The sequence below is a fragment of the Melanerpes formicivorus genome, unplaced genomic scaffold (genome assembly GCF_026170545.1).
Source record: "Melanerpes formicivorus ecotype bairdi unplaced genomic scaffold, bMelFor1.0.p_v2 SCAF_14, whole genome shotgun sequence".
NCBI classification, from domain to species: domain Eukaryota; kingdom Metazoa; phylum Chordata; class Aves; order Piciformes; family Picidae; genus Melanerpes; species Melanerpes formicivorus.
The window spans coordinates 2,986,893-3,009,442 of NW_027142366.1; the positions used below are offsets into that span (position 1 = coordinate 2,986,893).

The window sequence follows — 22,550 nt, forward strand, 5'->3', positions numbered from 1 at the left end:
TGGTGCCTTGTTTGAGCTGAGTTAGCATCCAAATACTTTATACATATGAAGCAGAGTCTCTTCTAAAGTCCCTTTATGCCTAATTGTTCATTTCCTTCTGCCATGGGTGCACCCTGCAGCCTCCCCAGCAGCCACTGCACTTGTTACCCAGGTCTGGCTCTGCTGGAGCAGGTGGAAGGGGGTTTGGTGGCAGTCTCTGAGGATGCAAACCTGGAGCCCCGGGGAGCTGGTCTGGGGAGCTCCACAAACTGAACCCCAAGGGTTGGTGAGAAGGATGAGGAGGTGGGAGAAACAGGTTTGGGCAAGCTGGGGTGGGTGGGATCTTGGTGTAGGGAGGGAAAGGGGGTCTTGCTACAGAGCAGGGAGAGGCTGGCATAGCTATGTCACCCTCCATGTCATTCCCATGCACCCTCTGTGCCACCTCTTGCAGTCTGCATGCCAAGCCCATGCACACTTATGCCACCTTCCATCCTGCCCCATGTACCCTGTATGTCATCTATACCACCTGCCATGCCACCTTCTACATCACCTCTCATACCATTCCCCTATGCATTCTGCATGCCACCCCCATGCCATTCCCTGGAATCCTTATTTACCCTCTATTTCACCCCACTGCATCCCTATATAGCCTCCATTCCCCCCCTGTGCACCCCTATGTACTGTATGCCGCCTCTAGGAACCCTGCCGCATCTCTATGCATCCTTTTCCATCTCCACACAGCCCCCAGGCATCCTTATATAGTCTATGCCACCCCTCTACACGCTATGCCATTCGTGTGCACCCCTATACAATCAATGCAATGTCTCTACAGCCTGTATCTCCCCTATGCATCCCTCCACCCGTCCGCCAGGGGGCGACGCCTCTCGCTCACGGCGCATGCGTTCCCCACTCCTCGCCCTCCCCGCAGCCCTCCTTCGACCTTCCCAAAATGGCGCCTGGGGACGACCGAGCGCCGCGCCGCGCGCTGACGTCACCACCCTCCGACGTGCGTGGGAGGGGGGGCGTGGGAGTGGCCAAGGCGCGCTCTCCGCGGCCGGGCCGGGGCCGGGCGGACGCGGCGGTCTGGCGGCGGTGGTTTGGGTCCTGAGGGGAACGGCAGAGCGAGGAGGCCGGAGCTCAACGGGCATCGCGACGAGCGGGCGGGCCCGCATGGCGGGGGTGCGTAGGGCTGCCGGTTGATCTTGGCGTTGCCGCTTACTGCCGCCTCCTCCTCCTTCTTCTCCTCCTACTCCACCACCTCCCGGCGCGATGTCGAATCCCGGTACCCGCCGGAACGGCTCCAGCATCAAGATCCGCCTCACAGGTAACGGGGTGGTGGAGATGCTGTGTGTGTGTGTGTGTCCTCTCCGGTTTCTGGGGCCCCATCTCCCTTCCCCTCCCGCTGCCAGGCCGGGGAGGGGGGCGGCCGCCCCCTCGCTGTGGCAGGCCGGGGAGGGGAGGCCGGGCCCAGGGTGGTGGTGGGTGGTGGGTGGTGGGTGGGCGGCAGGGCGATCGAGCTCTGATCGTTACTTAACTTTTATCCGCCGTTTGCTAGTCCCGCTCCCGCTGCCGTGGCCCGGCGGAGCCTCTCCTAATTCTTATTTATTGATCATGCTTTCCTCTCTCTCCCGCCGTGGACTCTCCCGACTTGCTGGGCTGACAGACATTGGGGTGGGGAGGCTTTTGCAGGGGTGTCTCTGCCTCCCCGTCTCCTTGCGGCAGGCCAGGGCACCCTGCTCCTTCCGGGGAGCCCCTCCATGGGGTTCCTTGTGGTATTCCCCCGCTGGCTTCCTGCCTCTTCCTGGGGTCTTTAATGCACCTTCCCCTTTGGGAGGATCTCTGTGTGTCCCTATCTCGTCACACTGCCCCTTCTTAGGGCCTTTTCTGCACCTTCTTAATGTGTTGGGGCAGTCCCTGTGACACCTCCCCAGCAGGCCAAGGTACCTTGTCCTTCCTGGGGTCTTTTCTGCATCTTCCCTATGGGAGAGCCTTTGTGTCGCTCCCACTTCCATTGAGCCAGAGCACCTTTCTCCTTCCTTTCCCTTGGGGGAATCCTTGTGTCCTGCCCTGTTCTAGCAGGCCAGACCACCCTGTCCCTTTCTGGCATCTCCTCTGCTCCTTCCCTAGGAGGATTTCCAAAGACAGATTGGCTTTTAGCAAACCCTTTCACAACTTGCCTTGCTGTGCTTTAGCTACTGAACCCCCGCCAGCCTCAGCCTCTCCTCTGTGTCGAGGAGGAGAACTCCCTTGCTAAAGAGAAAACGTGCATTCAGTTGCATTTATCTGCTTTGTTGGGGGTTTTTTTTCTCTTTTTTTTAACTTTATTTTTTTAATGGAGTGGGTTTGGGGGGTTTTTGTTTCCCTCCTTTGCAACCTGCTCTCTCCTGGCAAATCACGCGTTCCACGTTGGAAGCTCCCTCCCGGCACGGGAGGCGACGCCGGCAGCGGTGTGCGTTGTGCCCTCCTTCCAAGGTGCACGTATGGATAAACCCAACTTGTGCTGCACCCTGAGAGATCTTGGAGTAAATCTTCTGGAAGCTGCTCCAGTCGATGAGGAGGCTGCTGCTTTAATGGGGAGAGACACGGTTTCTGCTTCTGGAGGCTGCCGTGTGAATTATTAATAAGTGAGGTCCAACCCAGCCTTTCAAAGGCAACAGGTGGATGCTTGGAGATAGCTTGGGCTGAAGGAGCCACGGTGCAGCTCTGAGTCCCTGGCATTGATCTACACAGAGCTGTTTGTGGGTGCAGAAGACGCTGTCAAATAATGAGCAAACGGCGCTGGTTAAACTTCAGCTACAGGTTAACTTGCTTCTGGCATGTCACACAATCAATCAGGAGCAGCTCTTCAGCAAAGAGGCAAAAAACACCCAACCACCACCACCACCAAAACAAAACCACCCTGGTTTGCTTTTAATCCTTTCCTTGATGCTGCACTGCTTGTGCCTGAGCAGAGCGAAGTTGATGAGGATAATGCAAATCTGAAAATCCTTTTCTTGGACGTGAGAAGGCTGAAAGTATTTTTAGGCTCCTAGGGGATGATGTTTGATCTGAAATTAGTTTTGTGGTGAGGTACACAAAATGTCAAGGCAGGCATTGATGTGGCTTATTTCCATGCCAGTCAGTCAGTGAAAATGCTGTGAGTGAAAGTGCTTTCCCCCCGTGGTCGCAGCCCTTCTTCTGCGCTGGAGGAGAGCGTTTAAATAACAGAGAGAGGTCGTTGGGCTTCCTCTGACAGGGTGAATGCTGCATCACTTTCAGCAGGCACTCATCCTTCTCTCCTAGCTGAGGAGGTTTTCTGGAAGGAACTGAAGTTTCAGTTTATTGAGCAACTTCATGGCTTATTCCTCCAGTCAGTGCATGGAAGAAGTCTGCTGCTTGCTGAAACACATCTCCTGTTTTTACAAGCGGGAAGCCTGGGTGGCGTGACAAAAATTGCTGGATTTAATCAGAAAATAAATTGCTGTGGGAGAGGTTGAGCTCCAGAATCATTAGGCAATGCTGTGTTCTTGACTTGGCTGGAGAGGAGCGTGCTGACTTACCTGTTTTAGATAGCTGCAGCTAGAGCAGCTTTTGTTTTCTCCCCTGTTTTGCTGCTGGGAGATTTGACCAGATTTAAATCAAGACAGAGGACCTCTTCTGTTGTGATTTACTACCTGCATTGTGTTTCCTGTGATTAGAAACCATTTATGCTTTGCACTACTGAAAATAACTGGGTGAACACCACTTGGGCTGCAGGTGCCTGGGAGCATTACTGTGTAAATGGGCAGGCAGAACCTTTCTTGCTTTTAAAAAGATACTGTATTAGAAAGGCATTTGTGTTAGCAGCATGTTGGGATTATTTATGTGGGTACATCTGAAGAGCTTTGGATCCTCTGATGGTTATCAGAAGTGATCTTTTAGCTTCTAGCCATGGGTGTCAGCCCTGTCACCATACAAGTCATCAGGAATCATTCAGGTGGCAGGTTAAAATCATAGACACTCAGGTTGGAAGGGACCTCAAGGATCATCTGGTTCAACCTTTCTTGGCAAAAGCATGGTCTAGACAAGATGGCCTAGCACTGTCCAGCCAGATCTTAAGTATCCAATGCTGGACACTCCACCACTTCCCTGGGGATGCTATTCCCAGGACTCCTTTCTCTTGTTTTGAAACATTACTTTTATCCTATGGACTTTGCTGACCCTGATCTCTCCTCCATTCTCAGTTTCTCCAAAACCCTGTTCCTTGTATTCCTGTTGGAGCTTTTGCCACTGCTGGTGATGTAGGAGCCAGAGATATTCATGGCCTTGTCTCTTGCCACTTGGAGCAGTTCTAGGCAAAGTCAAGTCAAGCTTGTTGTGAAGTCCATGGTCTCTTTGCATCTGTGCTGTCATCAGGGCAGTGCAACAATTACCAAGCTGGAATTACCAAACCGTGCAAATACTGAAGTGAGATTGTGAGTGCATGGTGCTCAAGAAGTCCTCTCAAGATCTGCTGGGTCAGGGAGGACACAACCCACAGGCCAGGGGACCTTCATGGAGCACATGTCCCTTTTTGACTGTTGTGCTTCCCTGAAACCTTTGTTTGCTGCTGCAGTGACTGCTCCCTGGGGGAGTTCCAAAGGGTTCATCATCTCCAAGGCTTGCCACGTGTCTTGCTCATACTGTTCCATCACCCAGAAGCACTCATGAAAACTGCAGTCTCATGGTGCTGGGTATCAGAGATCTTCCCGTTCCAGGTAGCTTGCAGATGGAATTGGGAAGATTGTGAAGAACTGGGACTAAACATGAAACTCTGTTCAGCCTGCACTGGTGCTGGCTTTTGCAGCAGGGTCTCAGCTGAGGTGTTAAATGCTGGTTGGCTTCCAGTGCCATTGTGGAAATGAGAAAAGATTGGGAAGGAAAAGTTTAAACTTCATGGATCACTTCATAGATGGAGCAGGAAGGTGGGAGGGTGTCTTGTACAGTAAGGTCCAATGGCTGTGTTGGGAGTTGATGGCACAACCAGTTTCTTTAACAGAGAAGCCCGGGCTGGTTTTCACAGGAGAACACAAGCACTCATCTCCAAGTGTCACACTTGTGGGATTCAAAGTACTTAAAGGTGCAAAAATATGTTCCTCCTTGGCAGACCTGGCCTGAGAAGGTACTAATCTGCTGGCTGGTGGTGGTGTTGCAGCTTGGAAGGAAGTTAGAGACCTCCCAGGTGTGAGGGGGAGGAAAGTGTGGTGGTGTGAGCTTTGAGGAGTGGAGAAGGTGCTGGGGGAGCAGGAGATTTCTGTGAGGTGAGGGGAAGAGTTGGAGATCTGTAGGAGACAACTTGTGATGGTGCTCTACAGTGGCAAAGAAAGAGAAAGAGGGAAGAGGTGATCTAGACAGGAGTCCTAAAGGCCACTTTCAGTTCACTGCAGTCAGCAGAGTTTAAGGAAGTCCCATCCCCAAAGCCTGCCCAGTTAGTAACTCTCACTGGTAAATGGATGGCTTCAGGTCTGCTTGCAGATAGGCAGCTGTAATTTTCAGGAATACCTAAAAGACTACAGTGCCTTCAAGTAGAAAATGAGGTTACCTTAAGAGCAGCATTCACAAAGGGTTGTTACAAAGGCACAGGTTAAAGTGTCACCATTGCCACTGTGTTTTGCTTCCCTTTCATGACTAACACAATCAGTCAATGGAGCAGCGGTAACTGACTGATCGATAGCAGCGCTGATATCGGCGACCTGGACAGTTTTATCTCCAGAAACAATGGATGTCTGTGTAGGGATATGTATCAGGCATCATAAATACTTCATGGTCAGACATTGGAAAGACTTTGGGCCAAGAGCACTGGTGCAGGAGGGCAGAGACTGGCCACACTTCCTCGTCGTTTGGAGCTGAATGTCGAGGCGGTTCCATGCAACGGGGAGCACGGTGAGAAGCAGCAGCTGAGTAGTTCCACGTTTCTTCTGCTTGGTAATCTGGGAGTATGTGGAAATCAATGTCTTGCTATTTTCTCCTTGTAAGGATTTTCTCTACTTCAGGTCTTCAGGGAGCAGGTTGCCTGGTTGTGGTTGGAGCGCTGGGCTGGAGCTCGACGCCGAGCTTCACCGCAGATTTCCTGTGCGCTGCTGAGCGAGGCGCTTAGTGTCCCTCTGCTCTGCCCCACTTCTGTAGGAAGTGGTAACAGTTTTGTGAAGGTAAATTTGTGGCTGCTCAGAGCCTCTTGGACAGGGCTGGCAAAGAGGCTTGGGGCATATAACTCTGGGGACATTAACAAAAACTCCAAGCCCTTGCTTTTGTCGGGGGGAAGCGGAGAGCGCAGCCTTTGCAGACAGCCAGCTGGCATCCTTGGGAATCCGGAGAGCAGCCTTTTCCTCTGGGCAGGCTATGGGTAGTAAGCCTCCTTTTTTCTTTCTCCCAGAAGGTCCAGGCTGTGCCAGCACCATTGTCCTGGTGGAAGTAAATTAAATCTCCAAAAGGAGTTTGTTTGACTATCCCCCTCAGGCAGGGAAAGCAGAAACAATAAGCACTTTATTCCTAACTCCAAACTTTCTTTGCTGAAATTGAATGTCTTCGTGTCAAGAGCTGCGATTTGGGATGTGGTTGTGCACTTCCTGAATGATTTCGCCTTTCTCTTTCATTTCAGTTCTCTCATCCATTTCCTTAAAACAACTTTATCACCCTCCTGAAATGCTGTAGCATCATGCTTTGTGTTGCAAAATGCAGCATCGGTGCCAGGGTGCGCCGGGTAGTTGACCTCTTACTGACAGCAGCTCAGAGACTGCTGGAGCTGCCACTGTAAATAAAGATAACCAAGACCCCTTGGTGCTTGCTGGAGATGTGCTTGGTAGGTCACAGCATGAAGGAGTCCTGCACAAGCCCCACAAGGAGAGGCTGAGGGAGCTGGGATTGTTTAGCCTGGAGAAGAGGAGGCTCAGGGGAGACCTCATTGCTGTCTACAACTACCTGAAGGGAGGTTGTAGCCAGCTGGGGTTTGGTCTCTTCTCCCAGGCAATCAGCACCAGAAGAAGAGGACACAGTCTCAAGCTGCACCAGGGGAGGTTTAGGCTGGATGTTAGGAAGAAATTCTTCCCAGAAAGAGAGATTGGCCATTGGAATGTGCTGCCCAGGGAGGTGGTGGAGTCCCCATCCCTGGAGGTGTTCAAGAGGGGATTGGACGTGGCACTTGGCACCATGGTTTAGTAGTCATGAGGTGTTGGGTGACAGGTTGGACCTGATGATCTTTGAGGTCTTTTCCAACCTTATTGATGGTATGATTCTATGAAATACCTTCCATGTGTGTGTGTGTTGTGGAGGTTTACCCGGATTGCTGCCCAACTTGAAACCAGTCCAGTGGGCATACTTTAAAATTGGATCAGGCTGGTTAGAGGACTTGCTGCTAGTTATGGTTCTGGAATTTACTCACTCAGCTGCTGTGTTAGTTTGGGCCTGTGTGGTTAAGGTGGAGTGATAAGACAGAGTGGTTGGGGGCAGATGTGGTTAAAACAGGTCAGTGGAGTGTCCTTGTGAAGTTTAGGTGTGTACTCAGCAGGGCAACTCATTTAAGACTTGAGTGAGGAGAACATTAAGGCTAGAGGAGACCCTTCCATCTGCCATATTTTTCCCTGAGTTAGGAATTTAATTTGTTGGTGGTTGTTGTTGTTCTATTTTCCCCTTATGATTCCTCTAGAAATGGTCCAAATGTTCCTGTGGAAATGACCACATTCTGGAGTAAGACTGAAAGCTTTCATCTGTCTCAGTGCTTGGAAGTTTTTCCGTGATAATTGGTGCTGGTTTATTCTGCCAGAGCGAAACAAACCCTTACTGAAAACGGTTTAGTTCTTCCCCTAGCAGCAGATGTGGGCAGGGAAAGGAGTCAGCGAGGTCTTGAGTCTGGAGTTCCTTGTTGACAACCAGTGCATCGTTTCTCCTGTTGGATTCTGTCCAGGTTTTAGGCTATGTCTGCGTCGAGGTCTCACTTACAGTCCTCGATGCCCTTGCTAGCACCAGGATGCCTTCTCCTCTTTTGATGCTCAGCACAGACCTACAGCTGATCGACTTCCAGCTTTTTTTTTTCCCCTTGAGATCATCTCTGCTTTTGCACCTTTGCTGGAAAGCCTGAAGTGGAGCTCGTGGGGGAAATCGACATCGAGCCCTCGCGTTATGGCCGGTGGTGAGAGAGCTGCGCTGCTCGCGGATTGGGACGTTCCAGGTGCTTACCAATGAGCTCCTGCAGATCCTGCTGCAGTAACTCAAGATGTTATCTCCTCGCTAGTCTGCTGACCCCCACTGCCAAAAAATTGTCATCTCCCATGAGAAAACTGGCAGAAGAAAAGCCTTTGCTCTCCCTTCAGCTGCTTCAGTGCAAACTCAGCTTCCCCACCTGTGGTCTAGCTGAAGAATTGAACGTGAGGCGCTGGGCTTTGCAAGGCTGAGGTGCATGCGTGTGTTGCCTTCTGTTGGGAGTTGATTTGGGGAGAGAGTGAGTGGTGATTTATTAAGCCAGGTGGCAATCTTTGCTTTGATTATTAGTGTGTCTCAGTTCACAAAATATTTGTTATGGCATTAATGTAATAGAAGAAGAAACCTCTGTGAGTGTGGGGGTGTGTGTGTGTGGGGGGGTGTGTTTTAAAGGAGAGTCTGGGCCAGGTTAAGGTGCTTACATGTATTTAAACTTTGTTTCACATCTTCTTTGAAGAGAGATTCAGTCATTTCTGAGAGGGGCTGCCTTGGGGATATTTTTCTCTGTTTTCCATCTCTGTCTCTCTTCGAGGAACTCTTTAAAATGCACTGGCAGGACAAAGAAGCAAGGTTGGAAGTTTCCCTTTTAAATACTCCCCTATGAACAAGCAGCAACGTTGGGAATTTTGGGGGGGTGGGGTGGGGTGTATGAGGACAATAAATCTGAAGATGCTCTAGTGGAATTGGCAGCAGAAGTGTGCATGCTGCTTTAGAAAGAATCTCTCCACAGGGCTGTAATAGCTTGATGCCTTCCTCTTCAGTAAGTCATTTTTGTCAAGTTAAAGGCCAAAATTCAAACTGGCTTGTTGTCAAGGACACTAAGCACAGCAGGCAGAAATCCCCAAGGCTACCCGATTCACAGCACAGGCAGATAAGGCTGGCAGAGCCTGCTTTACTCTTTTACTCCTCATCCCCTCCCCCATGAAAAAATCCTCTTGCCTGGGTTTTGGGGAGGATATGGACACCGGTATTGCATACTAATACAATTTAACAGCAAGCATTTAAAGGGAAGGTTTGTTTGTGGGGGAAAACAATCCATTGTTGTGTGGGAGGGAGGCAGAAATAATGCACAATCTCCCCAGGGACCGGGTGGTGCTGGAGGCTGCTCCAGCTGTGCTCACCTCACCGCAGCTGGAGGAGCTGTCGCTGGCAGAGGACTGGCTCCAGCATCCATCCTGGTGAGCACCGACCCTTGGAGCTGGCTGTTGGGCGATGAAGCAGTTCAAAAGGGTTAAGCTCCCAGTCCTAAACGGTGCTGTTATGACCACGAGAGAGGAGGGAGGAGCCGGTGGAGTTTGGTGTTTGTAATAGCTTTCTGGTTTACACTTTGGTTCCTCATTCTCTTGCAAGAGTACCGAGCAGCCCATTTAGGAAGAAAGGGCAGTGCTAAACCACGCTATTAACTCCCAAGTATTATTGACCACTAGAATGCTCCAGGAACATTATGTGTCCCTGAATGTCCTCACTAATGTGCAGTTTGAGCCGCGGCTGGCTGGTTGAATGCTAGGGGATTCTTGCCCAGCGAACAATGAAGAAGCTCTGCTGAAGAAAATACAATTTGTTTCCTTTGCTTTCCTGAACACCCTGGGATTATCTTTCTCTCCCAGCAGTTTTTGCTTTCTCAGGTAACCAGTGGAAGGCAAAGAACTATTTTCCCTAGGATGCAATCTATTCTCCGCAGGTTGATGAGGTCTTTGTAGACACATCTTACTGTGAGGAGTGAAATGCCATTTTGTTTTCTCTGAGTGAATTAGGAGGAAGAGCATTTTCTTGACCTTTTCACAGGATGTTAGGGTTGGAAGGGAGCTCTGGAGATCATTGAGTCCAGCCCTGCTGCCAGAGCAGGACCATAGAATCCAGCACAGGATGCACAGATGGGTCTGGAAAGTCTCCAGAGAAGGAGACTCCACAACCTCTCTGGGCAGCCTGCTCCAGTGCTCTGTGACCCTCACGGTGAAGAAGTTCCTCCTCACATTGAGGTGGAACCTCCTGTGCTGGAGTTTATATCCACTGCCCCTTGCCCTATCACAAGGTGCAGCTGAGCAGAGCCTGTCCCCTCCCTCCTGACCCCCAGCCATCAGATAGTTATTAACATTGATTAAATCCTTTCTCAGTCTTCTCCTCTCCAAACTAAAAGGCCCCAGGGCTCTCAGCCCTTCCTCACAGGGCAGTGCTTCATCCTGGTGGTGTCTGTTAGTATCCAGGGGAAAAAGTCACTCTTGCAGAGTATTTTTTTGTTGTTAAAGCTTGTTATCTTGATCTGCAAAGCACAGATCTTCCCACCAAGCAAAGTGATACTGACAGAAAGGTTCCACTCTGATAGCCACCATTGTGCTTTGTTCTATGAAGCATTGGTGGGTTGGCTCTTTTTGCATGGAGGCAAAGCAAACCATGACCTGCAGTTGTGCATTATGAGAGATCTATGGAAAAGAAAGTTATTGTTAAATCCCCTCCTTTCCCACCAGATCTGCCTCCTTTCCACCCTACCCACCCCATTTTGCCCCTGCTTCCCCTCAAACCCAGAGCACCTGGGCTCTGTTGGAGTCTCCTCCCACCCCAGGTGTGGCCACTTGGCCCTCTCCACCCACTCCCCTATTTAATCCCCACCAGGAAAGGCAGGAGCCCCAAGCTGAGCCCATCTGGGCTGGAGGATCCTCCTCTCATTGCTGGTGAGCGCCCCTGGTGCACATTGGGTGATGGTGGTGGTGACTACAAAGGCCGGGGGGCCTGGTGGCCCCCCGGTTGTTAGGGCTATGATTGATGACTACTCCAATACCCTCCACGGGTGCTGGCTGGGCTTCCTTCCTGGGGCTGAGCTCCTCTGTGTGGTATCTTGGCTGGTTGAGGGTTTTGCCCCTGGCTCTGGAATGGGTGCAAAAATAGGGGGGGGTGGGGAGCAGGAGCTGTTTAGGCAGGGTGGAAGATGGTGTAGAGGGAGCAGGAGCTGCTTTGGGAAGAAGTGGGGTGGTGGTGAGGGACAAAGGCCTGGTGACCCCTTGGTTAGGTGGAAGAGCTTACTGAATAGAGAAGCTGAGGGAGAGTAGGGTTAGAAGGGATCTTGGGGAGAAGTACTTCAGTGTGAGAGTGGTGGGGACTCTGGAATAGGCTGCCCAGGGAAGTTGTGGCTATATCCTCCATGGGGCCAGGTTGGATGAGGTCTTAAGCAGCTGAGTTGAGTTGAGAAGTGTCCCTGCCCATGGTGGGGAGGCTGGAACTCAATGCTCTTTAAGGTGCCTTCCAAGCTAAGCCATTCTATGATGCTTATCCTGTTCTCAGGTAATTAGGTAATTACAAGTGAGAGACGTCACTCTCCATGGCTTGAGACAAGTAGGTTTCAACAGTGCTGAACACAAAGTTGCATTTTGGAACCTTCCTCATCCTTGTAGCCCTCTGTGGAGTCACTTGAGTAGGTCTTTGTCCCTCTTGAACTGGGAAGCCCCAAACTGGACACAATATTCCAGGTGAGGTCTCACCAGGGCAGAGTAGAGGGGGAGGAGAACCTCCCTTAATCTGCTGCACAAGCTCCTCTTAATGCACCCCAGAATGCACCTTTTGTATGTTTGCATCATTGCCTGCTTACTTTCTCTAATTGGTTAGACCAAAGTAAAACAGGCATGTTCTTGTCAATTTGAAGCTTCCATCTCTTGTTTACTCCCACAAAATGGCACATTAAATTGGTGTGTGCTAAAATCTCGTCTTCTAATTAACCTCCCTGGTGTCCAGGGCACTATATTGAAAGCTTTCCTTAAAGTAAGAGTTAAAACCTCTCACTGAAGATCATTTCCTCTTTATTGCCTTTTGAATTCAAGGCAAATACTAACATCAGTCTGAACTCAGGGAGGTGGTGGAGTCACCATCATTGGAGGTGTTCAGGAGGAGACTTGATAGGGTGCTTGGTTGCATGGTTTAGTTGAGTTCAATAAATCCAAGTGCCGAGTGCTGCACTTTGGCCACAACAACCCCATGCAGAGCTACAGGCTGGGGTCAGAGTGGCTGAGAGCTGCCAAACAGAAAGAGACCTGGGGGTGCTGACTGACAGCCACCTAAACATGAGCCAGCAGTGTGCCCAGGGGGCCAAGAAAGCCAATGACATCCTGGCCTGTATCAAGAACAGTGTGGTCAGCAGGGGCAGGGAAGTCATTGTGCCCCTGTACACTGCACTGGTTAGGCCACACCTTGAGTCCTGTGTCCAGTTCTGGGCTCCTCAGTTTAGGAAGGACATTGAGACACTTGAAGGTGTCCAGAGAAGGGCAACAAGGCTGGGGAGAGGCCTTGAGCACAGCCCTGTGAGGAGAGGCTGAGGGAGCTGGGATTGTTTAGCCTGGAGAAGAGGAGGCTCAGGGGAGACCTCATTGCTTTCTACAATTAGATCCTTGAGGTCCCTTCCAGCCCTAACAATTCTATGACTCTATGTTAATGTGCCATTGTGTTCTAGAATTGGACTGGGCTGCTCAGGGAGGTGGTGGAGTCCCCATCCCTGGAGGTGTTCAAGAGGGGATTGGATGTGGCACTTGGTGCCATGGTTTAGTCATGAGGTCTGTGGTGACAGGTTGGACTTTATGATCTTTGAGGTCTCTTCCAACCTTGGTGATTCTGTGATACTTGGTGCCCTAGTCTAGTCTATTCTCTCTTGCTTTTCCACTGTCCTGACTCTTATCCCTCACCCCCCAGCTGTGGTCTGTGTGGCATCCCCCAAAGCAAAGCAGATGTTAGAGCAGAAAGCTGCATCTCTCCGGTCAGCGTTTTCACATCTTCTAGTAGGGTGTACGGCCCTGAAAGGTTCATTGAGAAGGAAACATCTTTTGAAATGCATGGGCTCCATTTTCCTGAACAGCAAAAGGGAAAAGGGGAGGGGGAAGGAAGGAAAAAAAGGCCAAATAAGCCCAGACTGCATATGCAAATGATCTGAGTGTCTGGATCATGCTGCTGCTTTAACATATTTTTTGACGACACAAGTGCCAAATTTAGGCAAGTGAAGAATCTCAATTTGATTCAGACTTGCAGTGATTGAGATGCTTCCAAGGGAAGCCTGGTGCTTTATCCTTGCAGCTGATGCCTTTGGGTTGTTGCACATGTGCAGCCCTTTTTATAAGCGTGTGGGAACTTCAGCTTCAGCTCGGAATGGAAATGCAGAGGTGGTGCCTTGTACAAGTGGAAGGTTAATTAGCAGCTATGTTGTTGTATGGCTAATTAGCAGATACCTTGTCGTTGAAAAAAGGCTTTTCTCAGCATTAATTGGAAGAGAATCCTTCAGATTTGGTCAACTGGATCTGGAATTGAGTTGGTGAATGTAAGCTCAAGGTCTGATCAGAGTTGTTGTGGGTAGAAAACATCTCATAAGTTCATCAAATCCAACCACAGAATCTCCAAGGTTGGAAGAAACCTCAAAGATCACCAAGTCCAACCTGTCACCACAGACTTCATGACTAAACCATGGCACCAAGTGCCACGTCCAATCCCCTCTTGAACACCTCCCGGGATGGTGACTCCACCACCTCCCTGGGCAGCACATTCCAATGGCTAATAACTCTCTCAGTTAAGAACTTTCTCCTCACCTCCAGCCTAAACTTCCCTTGGTGCAGCTTGAGACTGTCAACCACCAACCTAACCATTAAACTATGTCTCAAAGTGCCATGTCCACTTATTTCTTGAGCACCTCCAGGGATGGTGAATAGAATAAACCAGGTTGGAAGAGACCTCTGAGATCATGTCCAACCTATCATCCAACACCATCTAATCAACTGAACACCACATCCCTGGGCAGCCTGTTCCAGTATCTGACCACTCTTGCAGGAAAGACACTTTTCCTAATACTCAACCTCCCCTGGCACAGTTTTAGGCCATTTCCTCTCATTCTTTCACCTGAGGACTAGGGAGAAGAGACCATCCTCCTTTCAGGTAGATGTAGGTCTCCCCTCAGCCTTCTCTTCCCCAGGCTAAACAATCCCAGTTAAGTTCCTGGACCCTTGAAATGATCATTACTTCAGTGTCATATGTAGAAATTCCAGGCAGTCTCACTTGTATCTCTTTCTTAACAACACCTGCAGGCAGGTAACCATCACAGCAAGTGCATGACCAATACAGTGGGCATGGTCATGTTGAACATGTGCCTGTGAATAGCCTACAAATAGACCAGAGAGAGCAGAAAAAAACCTGTAAATGCCTCAAGTGTTGGAGCTTTTGGAATTTGCATGGAGGTTCTGCACATCTTAATTTTTCATCTCCCAGCTGCTTCTTACATGCAGCCTTTTCCATGCTGTGATCTGCTGGTGTGCTTAGGCCACTGCTGCAAATGTCTGTAACCACAGTGAAAATACTTCTGCCAAGGTCCCCCTTGCACAGATGAGTGCTGAGACGAGGTGAGATGAGGTTAAAAGGCCTAAGTGAAGGTAGGGAAGGAGCTAGTAGGTGCCAGTGGGTGGCACAGCTGTTTGGAGCATGATGTGGTCTGTCAGTGTGCTGCAGCCACACAAGGGCTCTGAGCTGGGAGCTGACGCTTCAGTGACTTTGTTTGACTCAGTGGGTGTGTGAAGTAGCCAAGTTGTGTGCTGTAGCCATGCTCAGGTTTAAATCTCTGCCCCTGCACTTTAGCCCAGAGATCTGGGGAAAATAATCCAACTGTAAAGCCCAGGCTGTAGGAAAGAAAATGTCTCTTTGCCCAACAGACTTTGCCATATTGTGCAATGATTAACTAAAATACAGCACACTCCCTGCACAGCTGATCTGCCACACAGGAGCACTGCATCTTTGTGCTTTCTTCCCAAGGCTTTTAGGGAATTGAACCTGACTTTTCAAGGCATGCTAGTTAGCTGTGTCTGTTGCAGCATGACACATGAGCACAGGTATGAGAGGCAGCTGGCCAGGCTGACACCAGCATGCAACCCCCGCCTTGACCTGCCTACGGTAATGCAATCAGGCCCAATAACTGTGCTGTCACCAGCTCTTAGCAATAGTGCTTTTACCTGCTGGTCTAGAAGAAGGCTTGGGTGAAGAAGACTTGGGTGACTTGGTCTCAGCTCTGGTGAGACCCCACCTGGAGTACTGTGTCCAGTTCTGGAGCCCCTATTCCAAGAGGGATCTGGAGGTGCTGGAAGGTGTCCAGAGAAGGGCCAGGAGGATGAGCAGAGGGCTGGAGCACCTCTCCTATGAGGACAGACTGAAGGAATTGGGGCTGTTCAGTCTGGAGAAGAGAAGGCTCTGAGGTGACCTCATTGTGGCCTTCCAGTATCTGAAGGGGGCTACAGGAAGGCTGGGGAGGGACTGCTCAGGATATCAGGTGGTGATAGGACTAGGGGGAATGGAATGAAGCTGGAGGAGGGGAGATTCAGGCTGGATGTGAGGGGGAAGTTCTTCCCCATGAGAGTGGTGAAGCCCTGGAATGGGAGGTGGTCGAGGCCCTGTCCCAGGAGGTGTTTAAGCCCAGGCTGGATGAGGCTCTGGCCAGGCTGATCTAGTGTGGGGTGTCCCTGCCCATGGCAGGGGGGTTGGAACTAGCTGATCCTTGTGGTCCCTTCCAACCCTGACTGATACTCTGATAACAAAAGGAACATGTACATGGCTGTCTTTCTGTGTTGTGTCCTTCAGATTAGAATGAATTAAGCACCTCAGAGTTAAAGGTCTGCCTGGTAACAGGAGAAGTAATACTTCAGTGTTAGCCAATGGCTTTTCATGGACTTGCAACCAGAGTGGGTTTATTTGCTTGTCCAATCACAGGAGTAACTTGACTTGCCTACAAAACAATGTTTTGATAAACTTCAGCAGAAATTAGCCAAGCAGCCATCAAATGGGGTTTATAAAAAGTTGCTTGGGAAAATGTCTTGTAAGTAGTCTGCAATTCGAGGCATTTCCTTTGCAGGGTGCTTATCAAGGCTGCCTGCACTCCTTCCAAATTGAACTGGAGCAGAGATGAGAACTATTTTTGATAGGAGGAGGAGAGGGGGCGGGGGGGAAGAAACTAAAGCCCAGTTGGAAGGTAGTATCAGGGATTTTTAGGTTGTGTTTTTTTATCATTGCCTTAGGATGTAAATCCTACAAGTGTGCAGAGAGAAAGCAGGCTTTGAAACACCAGAAGGAAACAGATTAATCTGGGATGTTGGAGATGCTGCTGCTGGTATTGTAAACGTGATTGAAATAGTCATGGGAGGAGTGAGGAGTAAATAGCCTGGGAGCTGTTGGATGAGCTGATTTCCCTTTGATAGTCTGTATCCCAAGTAAAGACAAAATGTCCTGCTTGTTTCTGTGATGTTTCTCCACCGGGGAGGCTGTATCTGGCAGAGCAGCTGCCAGTTTTGAGGAGGCTCATCTTTCCAGATGCTGATGTAAAGCTCTCCCTTTGGGGGTTTTTTTTGTATGATAGCAGCAAGCACAGACTGGGGCAGGAGGTCCCAGGGGTGGCTGCCAGCCTCTTCTAGGGTGGTGGAATTAAGATGTTGCAAGACCAAGAGGAAAAAGGATCCAGCAAATATTTTTGTGGGTATTTCATCTAGGTTGGAAAGCTAATACTCATCAGTTTTCTAGGCTTTTGGTGGTTTCCCAATCAACAGTGAAACCTGGCACAGGGAAGCTGTCTGCAGATTTCAGGAGGCAGTGCTGCCTTAGCTGACCATCAGGCTGATGGATAAACTTATGGGACAAGCTTAATCTTCTTTCCAGACTGAAAAATTACCAGGCTGAAAAAGAGATTGCACTTGTCATTCTCAAACTGATTTTTGGCTCTTCATCTGGTTTCAGTCAAATTTGCTAGGGGCAGTGATGTTAAGCATCACTGGCCTACAAGACTCAAGGAGATGAGTAGCTTGGCAGAATAAATCTCTCCTCCTGTGGTCCACCGGAGCTGCTGCTAGGGGCAAGGAGTGGTGCCTGGTCCTGGCCCCAGTTGTCTGGACAGGAGATGTGGAAGCTGCAACATGGGAGTGTGTGAAAGGAGCTCTGAGAATGGAAGGGGAGGGACATATATCCATTCAGTCCCCCCCACACCTACAGATAAATCAAGCTTTGCCTTAATGGCACAACCAGGGTTTGTGTTTGGGGGATTGTTGGGGGTGTTTTTAATCCCCCAGAACTGAACAGCATTCTCTGAGGAAAGCATCCAGATGACTTTATCAAGCACCTGTAAGAACACTCAGCTGTGTGTTTGTTTTGACTTGAGGGTTTTGCTTTGCCTTTTAACCCAGATGCAATTGTGTGTTAATTCCTTACACAGAGATTCATCTGTGTCCTGCGAGCATGTCGCTCGCAGCGCCAGCCAGTGCATCAGCCTCCTGCTGGTGTGCTTTAATTAAAAGAACAGCACTAGCACTTCAAATTGGTGCCACACAGCTTACTGTAGGAAGGACTGAAATGGTGTTCAAAGTTTTCTTTTTTTTCTCTTACGGAAATGGTTGCATTTTGCTCTTTTGGTTCTGTCTCATTTAACACTCTGTGCTGGGTTAGGACCTGGCTGGAGGGCCGAGCCCAGAGAGTGGTGGTGAATGGTGCCACAGCCAGGGATCAGTGCTGGGCCCCATCCTCTCTAATATCTTCACTGATGATCTGGATGAGGGGATTGAGACAGTCTTCAGCAAATTTGCAGATGACACCAAGTTGGGAGCAGATGTTGGTCAGTTAGAGGGTAGAAAGGCTCTGCAGATGGGCAGAGGCCAACAGGATGGCATTCAACAAATCCAGGTGCTGGGTGCTGCACATTGGCCACAACAACCCCATGCAGAGCTACAGGCTGGGGGCAGAATGGCTGGAGAGCTACCAAACAGAGAGGGACCTGGGGGTGCTGATTGACAGCCACCTAAACATGAGCCAGCAGTGTGCCCAGGTGGCCAAGAAAGCCAATGGCATCCTGGCCTGCATTAGGAATAGAGTGGCTAGCAGGGAAGTCATTGTGCTGCTGTATTCTGCATTGGTTAGGCCACACCTTGAGTCCTGTGTCCAGTTCTGGGCCCCCCAGTTTAAGAAGGACTTTGAGACACTTGAAGGTGTCCAGAGAAGGGCAACAAGGCTGGGGAGAGGCCTTGAGCACAGCCCTATGAGGAGAGGCTGAGGGAGCTGGGGTTGCTTAGCCTGGAGAAAAGGAGGCTCAGGGGTGACCTCATTGCTCTCTGCAACTACCTGAAAGGTGGTTGTAGCTAGGAAGGGGTTGGTCTCTTCTCCCAGGCAACCAGCACCAGAACAAGAGGACACAGTCTCAAGCTGTGCCAGGGGAAGTTTAGGCTGGAGGTGAGGAGAAAGTTCTTCACGGAGAGAGTCATTCACCATTGGAATATGCTGCCCAGGGAGGTGGTGGAGTCCCCATCCCTGGAGGTGTTCAAGAGGGGATTGGATGTAGTACTTGGTGCCATGGTCTAGTCATGAGGTCTGTGGTGGCAGGTTGGACTTGATGATCTTTGAGGTCTTTTTCAACCTTGGTGATACTGTGATAGTTTGTCTTCCCATGCTTGGACAGTATCAGATCACCAGGAGCGTGAGTTGTGCTCCTGATCCGAGTGCAGACCAAAGGCAGCTTTTAATAGCTCAGCTGTTTGGTGCACAGGAATCACCATCTTCAAAACAACACCCAAACAAACAAAGTGCTGCTTTATGGTTCCCACAAGTGTTAGCCTGTGCTCAAGTGCATTCCATGTGTTGAGAAAGTAGTGAAGAAATAGACATTTGTGGGAGCCTCTGTGTCATGAGCTGTGAAGAGATGTGTTTTGTAACCCTGCTCAGTGACATTGTTAGGCCTCCATTATCCTGAAATACTGTGAGAACCAGTAATACATCCTGTGAGAGCCAGCCCTGGTGAGAGTTTTCCTCCTACAGCATTCCATTTTCTCTGGAATATCAGCACTGCTAACCATCCATGTGAAAAGCAATGTATTGAACCTGTGTAGTCAATTCAAAATGGAAAGCAAACCTCTTTGCCTTGACTGAGCCAGCTGTCCTCATGCACTGCAGGGCTTGAGGTAGTAAATTTTGGACTGTGGGGCTGTGTTAATAGTTTGATAAAGAGCTTTCTCTTTAAGAGAACTTCCTTCTTTTTGGTGGTTGTTGTTGCAGTATAGAATCATAGAATGGTTTGGGCTGGGGGGGACTTCCAAAGGTCTTCTAATCCAACCCCTCTGCAGTCAGCAGGGACATCTTCAATTAGAAAAGGTTGCTCAGAGCCTTTTGAGCCTGAATTAACATCTCCAGGGATAAGGCCTCAACTACCTCCCTGGGCAGTCTGTTCCAGTGTTCCACTACCCTTGGGGTGCAGAACTTGTTCCTAACATCCAATTTAAATCTGCTCTTCTCTCATTTCAAACCACTGTCCCTCGTCCTGTCTCTGCAGGCCTTTGCAAACAGTCCCTCTGCAGCCTTCTTGTAGCTCCCTTCAGGTACTGGCAGGCTGCTATTAGGTCTGCCCAGATCCTTCTCTTCTGCAGGCTGAACAATCCCAGTTTCCTCAGCCTGTCCTCGTAGCAGAGGTGTTCCAACCCCCTGGTCATTTCCATGGCTCTCCTCCGGACCCACTCCTTCAGGTGCAGGTCCTTCCTGGACACAGCACTCCAGGGGAGGTCCCAGCCAAGTGGTGCCACTAGCATAAATCCTGTGTCTGAGCATGAAATACCTATATTAAGGTCATATAGGAAGGGGCATGGTGTCTGTTCATTCAGATTCCAATATATTTATGTAGTATGATAACACAATACCTTTGAGACATCTGGGAGCAGTGGTGGGACTGCCATGTGTTGATGTAATGGACACTGACATTTTGTACAAGACAAATAGCAAACAGTTGCTGTTTGCAGGCAGAGTGATGAATGCATAATGCTGAGAGCATTGCAGCCAAACATCCTGGTGAGGATAATGCACTGAAACGTTTTCATCAAGATCCCAGCCCTTGTGACTGTGCATTCACTTGAGATTAGGGAGGGAGTTTCCTTTATTGAGTAGCTTGCAAATTGTTCTTTAAAAAACCCTCATTCCCTGGGTGGGAATTCCACATATGTTGCTTTTGAGCCACTGCTGAGAAACTGTCTCTGCAATGAAAGCTTGCCTTTTTAATTAAAGAAAAGAGGGAATCTTTGCTAGAGTGCTCCATGCATGCTGGATGTTAGCTGCTTTCATTCTAAACTCAGTTCTTGTTTTGGCCTCTGAAGCTGGCCTGGAACTAAAACATTCTCAGCATCTTTTGGCTGGAGATTCAGTCAAGGACTTTTTTCATCCTGCTTTCAAGATGGTTCTAGCCTGTCCTTAAGCTGCTCCAAAGGAAACTTCCTTCTGTAGCAGGTGTAGGGACAGGGAGGGAAGTGACTGCTCGTGATCCACAGCCTTAGTGATGTCCTCCTGTTGTTGTGTCCTACCATGCTTCATCTGAAATCTTTCCGTTTGCTTTAACCTGGCTAGATGGTACAAGATAAGGGTTGGAGTCACTCTGTATCCATGATGTTAGTTCTGCTTGAGCTCCCTCAGCTCGTGAGTTGGTAGTAAGCAGAATCATGTGGTTGAATGTTTTGTGGGCACAAAGGAAATGGACTGTGTCAGTGTCCACAGGCAACAGATCTCCCTCCCCACTTTCCCCCGAAATCAAAGGGTGTTTGCCGTGGCAGGGTGGCTTCTCTTGCCCAACCATAGATTGGCTCTGACCAGTCTGTTTGTTTTGTTGTTCATCCCTGGTGACTGTCAGTAGCACTGGGCTGAATAAACAGAGCCTATTGATCAAATTTGAAGTCATTAACTTGGCAGTTTAAATAGATGCTGTCCTATATAATTAGAACAAGGGAGTAACACATAGGCTGATACAGCTCTATTCTGAATAAAAGCTGCCTTTTCACGCCATCTTCTTTGGTGCCATTCAGCTCTCCCTGTTGTGCCTCCTCTAGGTCACACCAGAATTAGATATTTTCATCAAAGTGAAGAGGATGGCTCTGTTTGTGTAAGAATCATGACACTGATGTAGCATGGATCTGCTGAACTTTGATACGAGTTGGGGATGGTGTTTGGATGAAGCAGGAGCTCCCTGAGCTTGTTGCTTAACCATGCAGTGAGAGCAGGTCCTGGGGAGGATCCTGTGTGATCTGTGCTAGCTATGGTCCTGCTCTGGCAGCAGGGTTGACTTGATGATCTTAGAATCATAGAGTTGTTAGGGTTGGGAGGGACCTCAAGGATCAGCCAGTTCCAACCTCACTGTCATGGGCAGGGACACCTCGCACTACAGCAGGTTGCTCACAGCCACATCCAGCCTGGCTGCAAAAACTTCCAGGCATGAGGCTTCCACCACCTCCCTGGGCAACCTGTGCTAGGCTCTCACCACCCTCATGGGGAAGAACTTCTTCCTAACATCCAATCTCAATCTCCCCATTTTATATTTTTTCCATCCCCCCCAGTCCTGTAACTTCCTGACAGCCTCAAAAGTCCCTCCCCAGCTTTCTTGTAGCCCACAATTAGGTCTCCTTGGAGCCTTCTCTTGTCCAGACTGAACAGCCCCAACTCCCTCAGTCTGTCCTCATAGTAGAGCAGCTCCAGCCCTCTGCTCATCCTCGTGGCCCTTCTCTGGACACCTTCCAGCACCTCCAGATCCTTCCTGTTGCAGGGGCTCCAGAACTGGACACCGTACTCCAGGTGGGGTCTCACCAGAGCAGAGCACAGGGGGATAATCGCCTCCCTCGACCTGCTGGCTCTGCTTCTCTTGCTGCAGCCCAGGATATGATTGGCTTTCTGGGCTACAAATGTACACTGCTGGCTCATGGCTTCTCATCCACCAGCACCCCCAGATCGTTTTCTTCAGGGCTGCTCTCAAGCCAGTCACTGCCCAGCCTGTATCAATGCCTGGGATTGCCCCGGCCCAGATCCCATCCAACTCCTAACAACATCCTATGAGCATCACTCCAGGCAATGAGCAGCAGCACCACCAGCTCCAAAGCAGCAGCAATTTTTGATTGCCCATCTCACTGCTGCTCAGCTGAGAGCAGCACATGCCTGTTAGGTGTGGATGTTTGTACTCAGGCACAACGGGTGATTAATTATTTCTGAAGCAAGGCGTTGCCTTTCGGCGGCAGCTGCTGCCGGCAGCCTGCTCCTCAGCCCTCTAGACGGAACACGGCTGCACGATGGGGAGCATTCTGCTCTCTGCGTGCTGGAGTCCTTGAAGATCCCTTACAGCTGGGTGTAGTGTGAAGGCACCAGCGAGGAGCAGCACTAATCCCATTAATGGCTGTGCAGAGTGTGCCCACAGACAGCCCGGAGCTCCTGGCTGCGGCGCGTCCCTCGAGAGCGGCGGGATGCAGGCTTTGACCCACATTCCCCCCGGCACCACGGCCGTCACGTGCGGCTCAGTGCTTGGAAATCAGATGAGAACTGATGGAACTCGGTTCATCCAGCCTTTGCATGACCCAAGCCAAAGTGCTTTCAGGGATTTACCACTGGTG

The 22,550-nt window shown here is 50.0% G+C and overlaps 1 protein-coding gene across 5 annotated transcripts in view; it reads left to right on the forward strand.

Annotated features, from left to right (window-relative positions):
* Positions 1–1,031: 1,031 nt before the first annotated feature.
* SMURF1 (SMAD specific E3 ubiquitin protein ligase 1) overlaps positions 1,032–22,550 on the forward strand; it is a 64,746-nt gene continuing 43,227 nt past the window's right edge. For 4 of the 5 annotated variants that reach the window (XM_068146612.1, XM_068146610.1, XM_068146613.1 and 1 more), the window contains exon 1: positions 1,032–1,303. In XM_068146612.1, the coding sequence (XP_068002713.1) occupies positions 1,249–1,303 (55 nt within the window). In that variant the 5' untranslated portion in view covers positions 1,032–1,248. Of the gene's footprint in view, positions 1,304–8,069; positions 8,141–22,550 lie in introns of those variants that run through there. The other variant, XM_068146611.1, reaches the window with a different exon arrangement.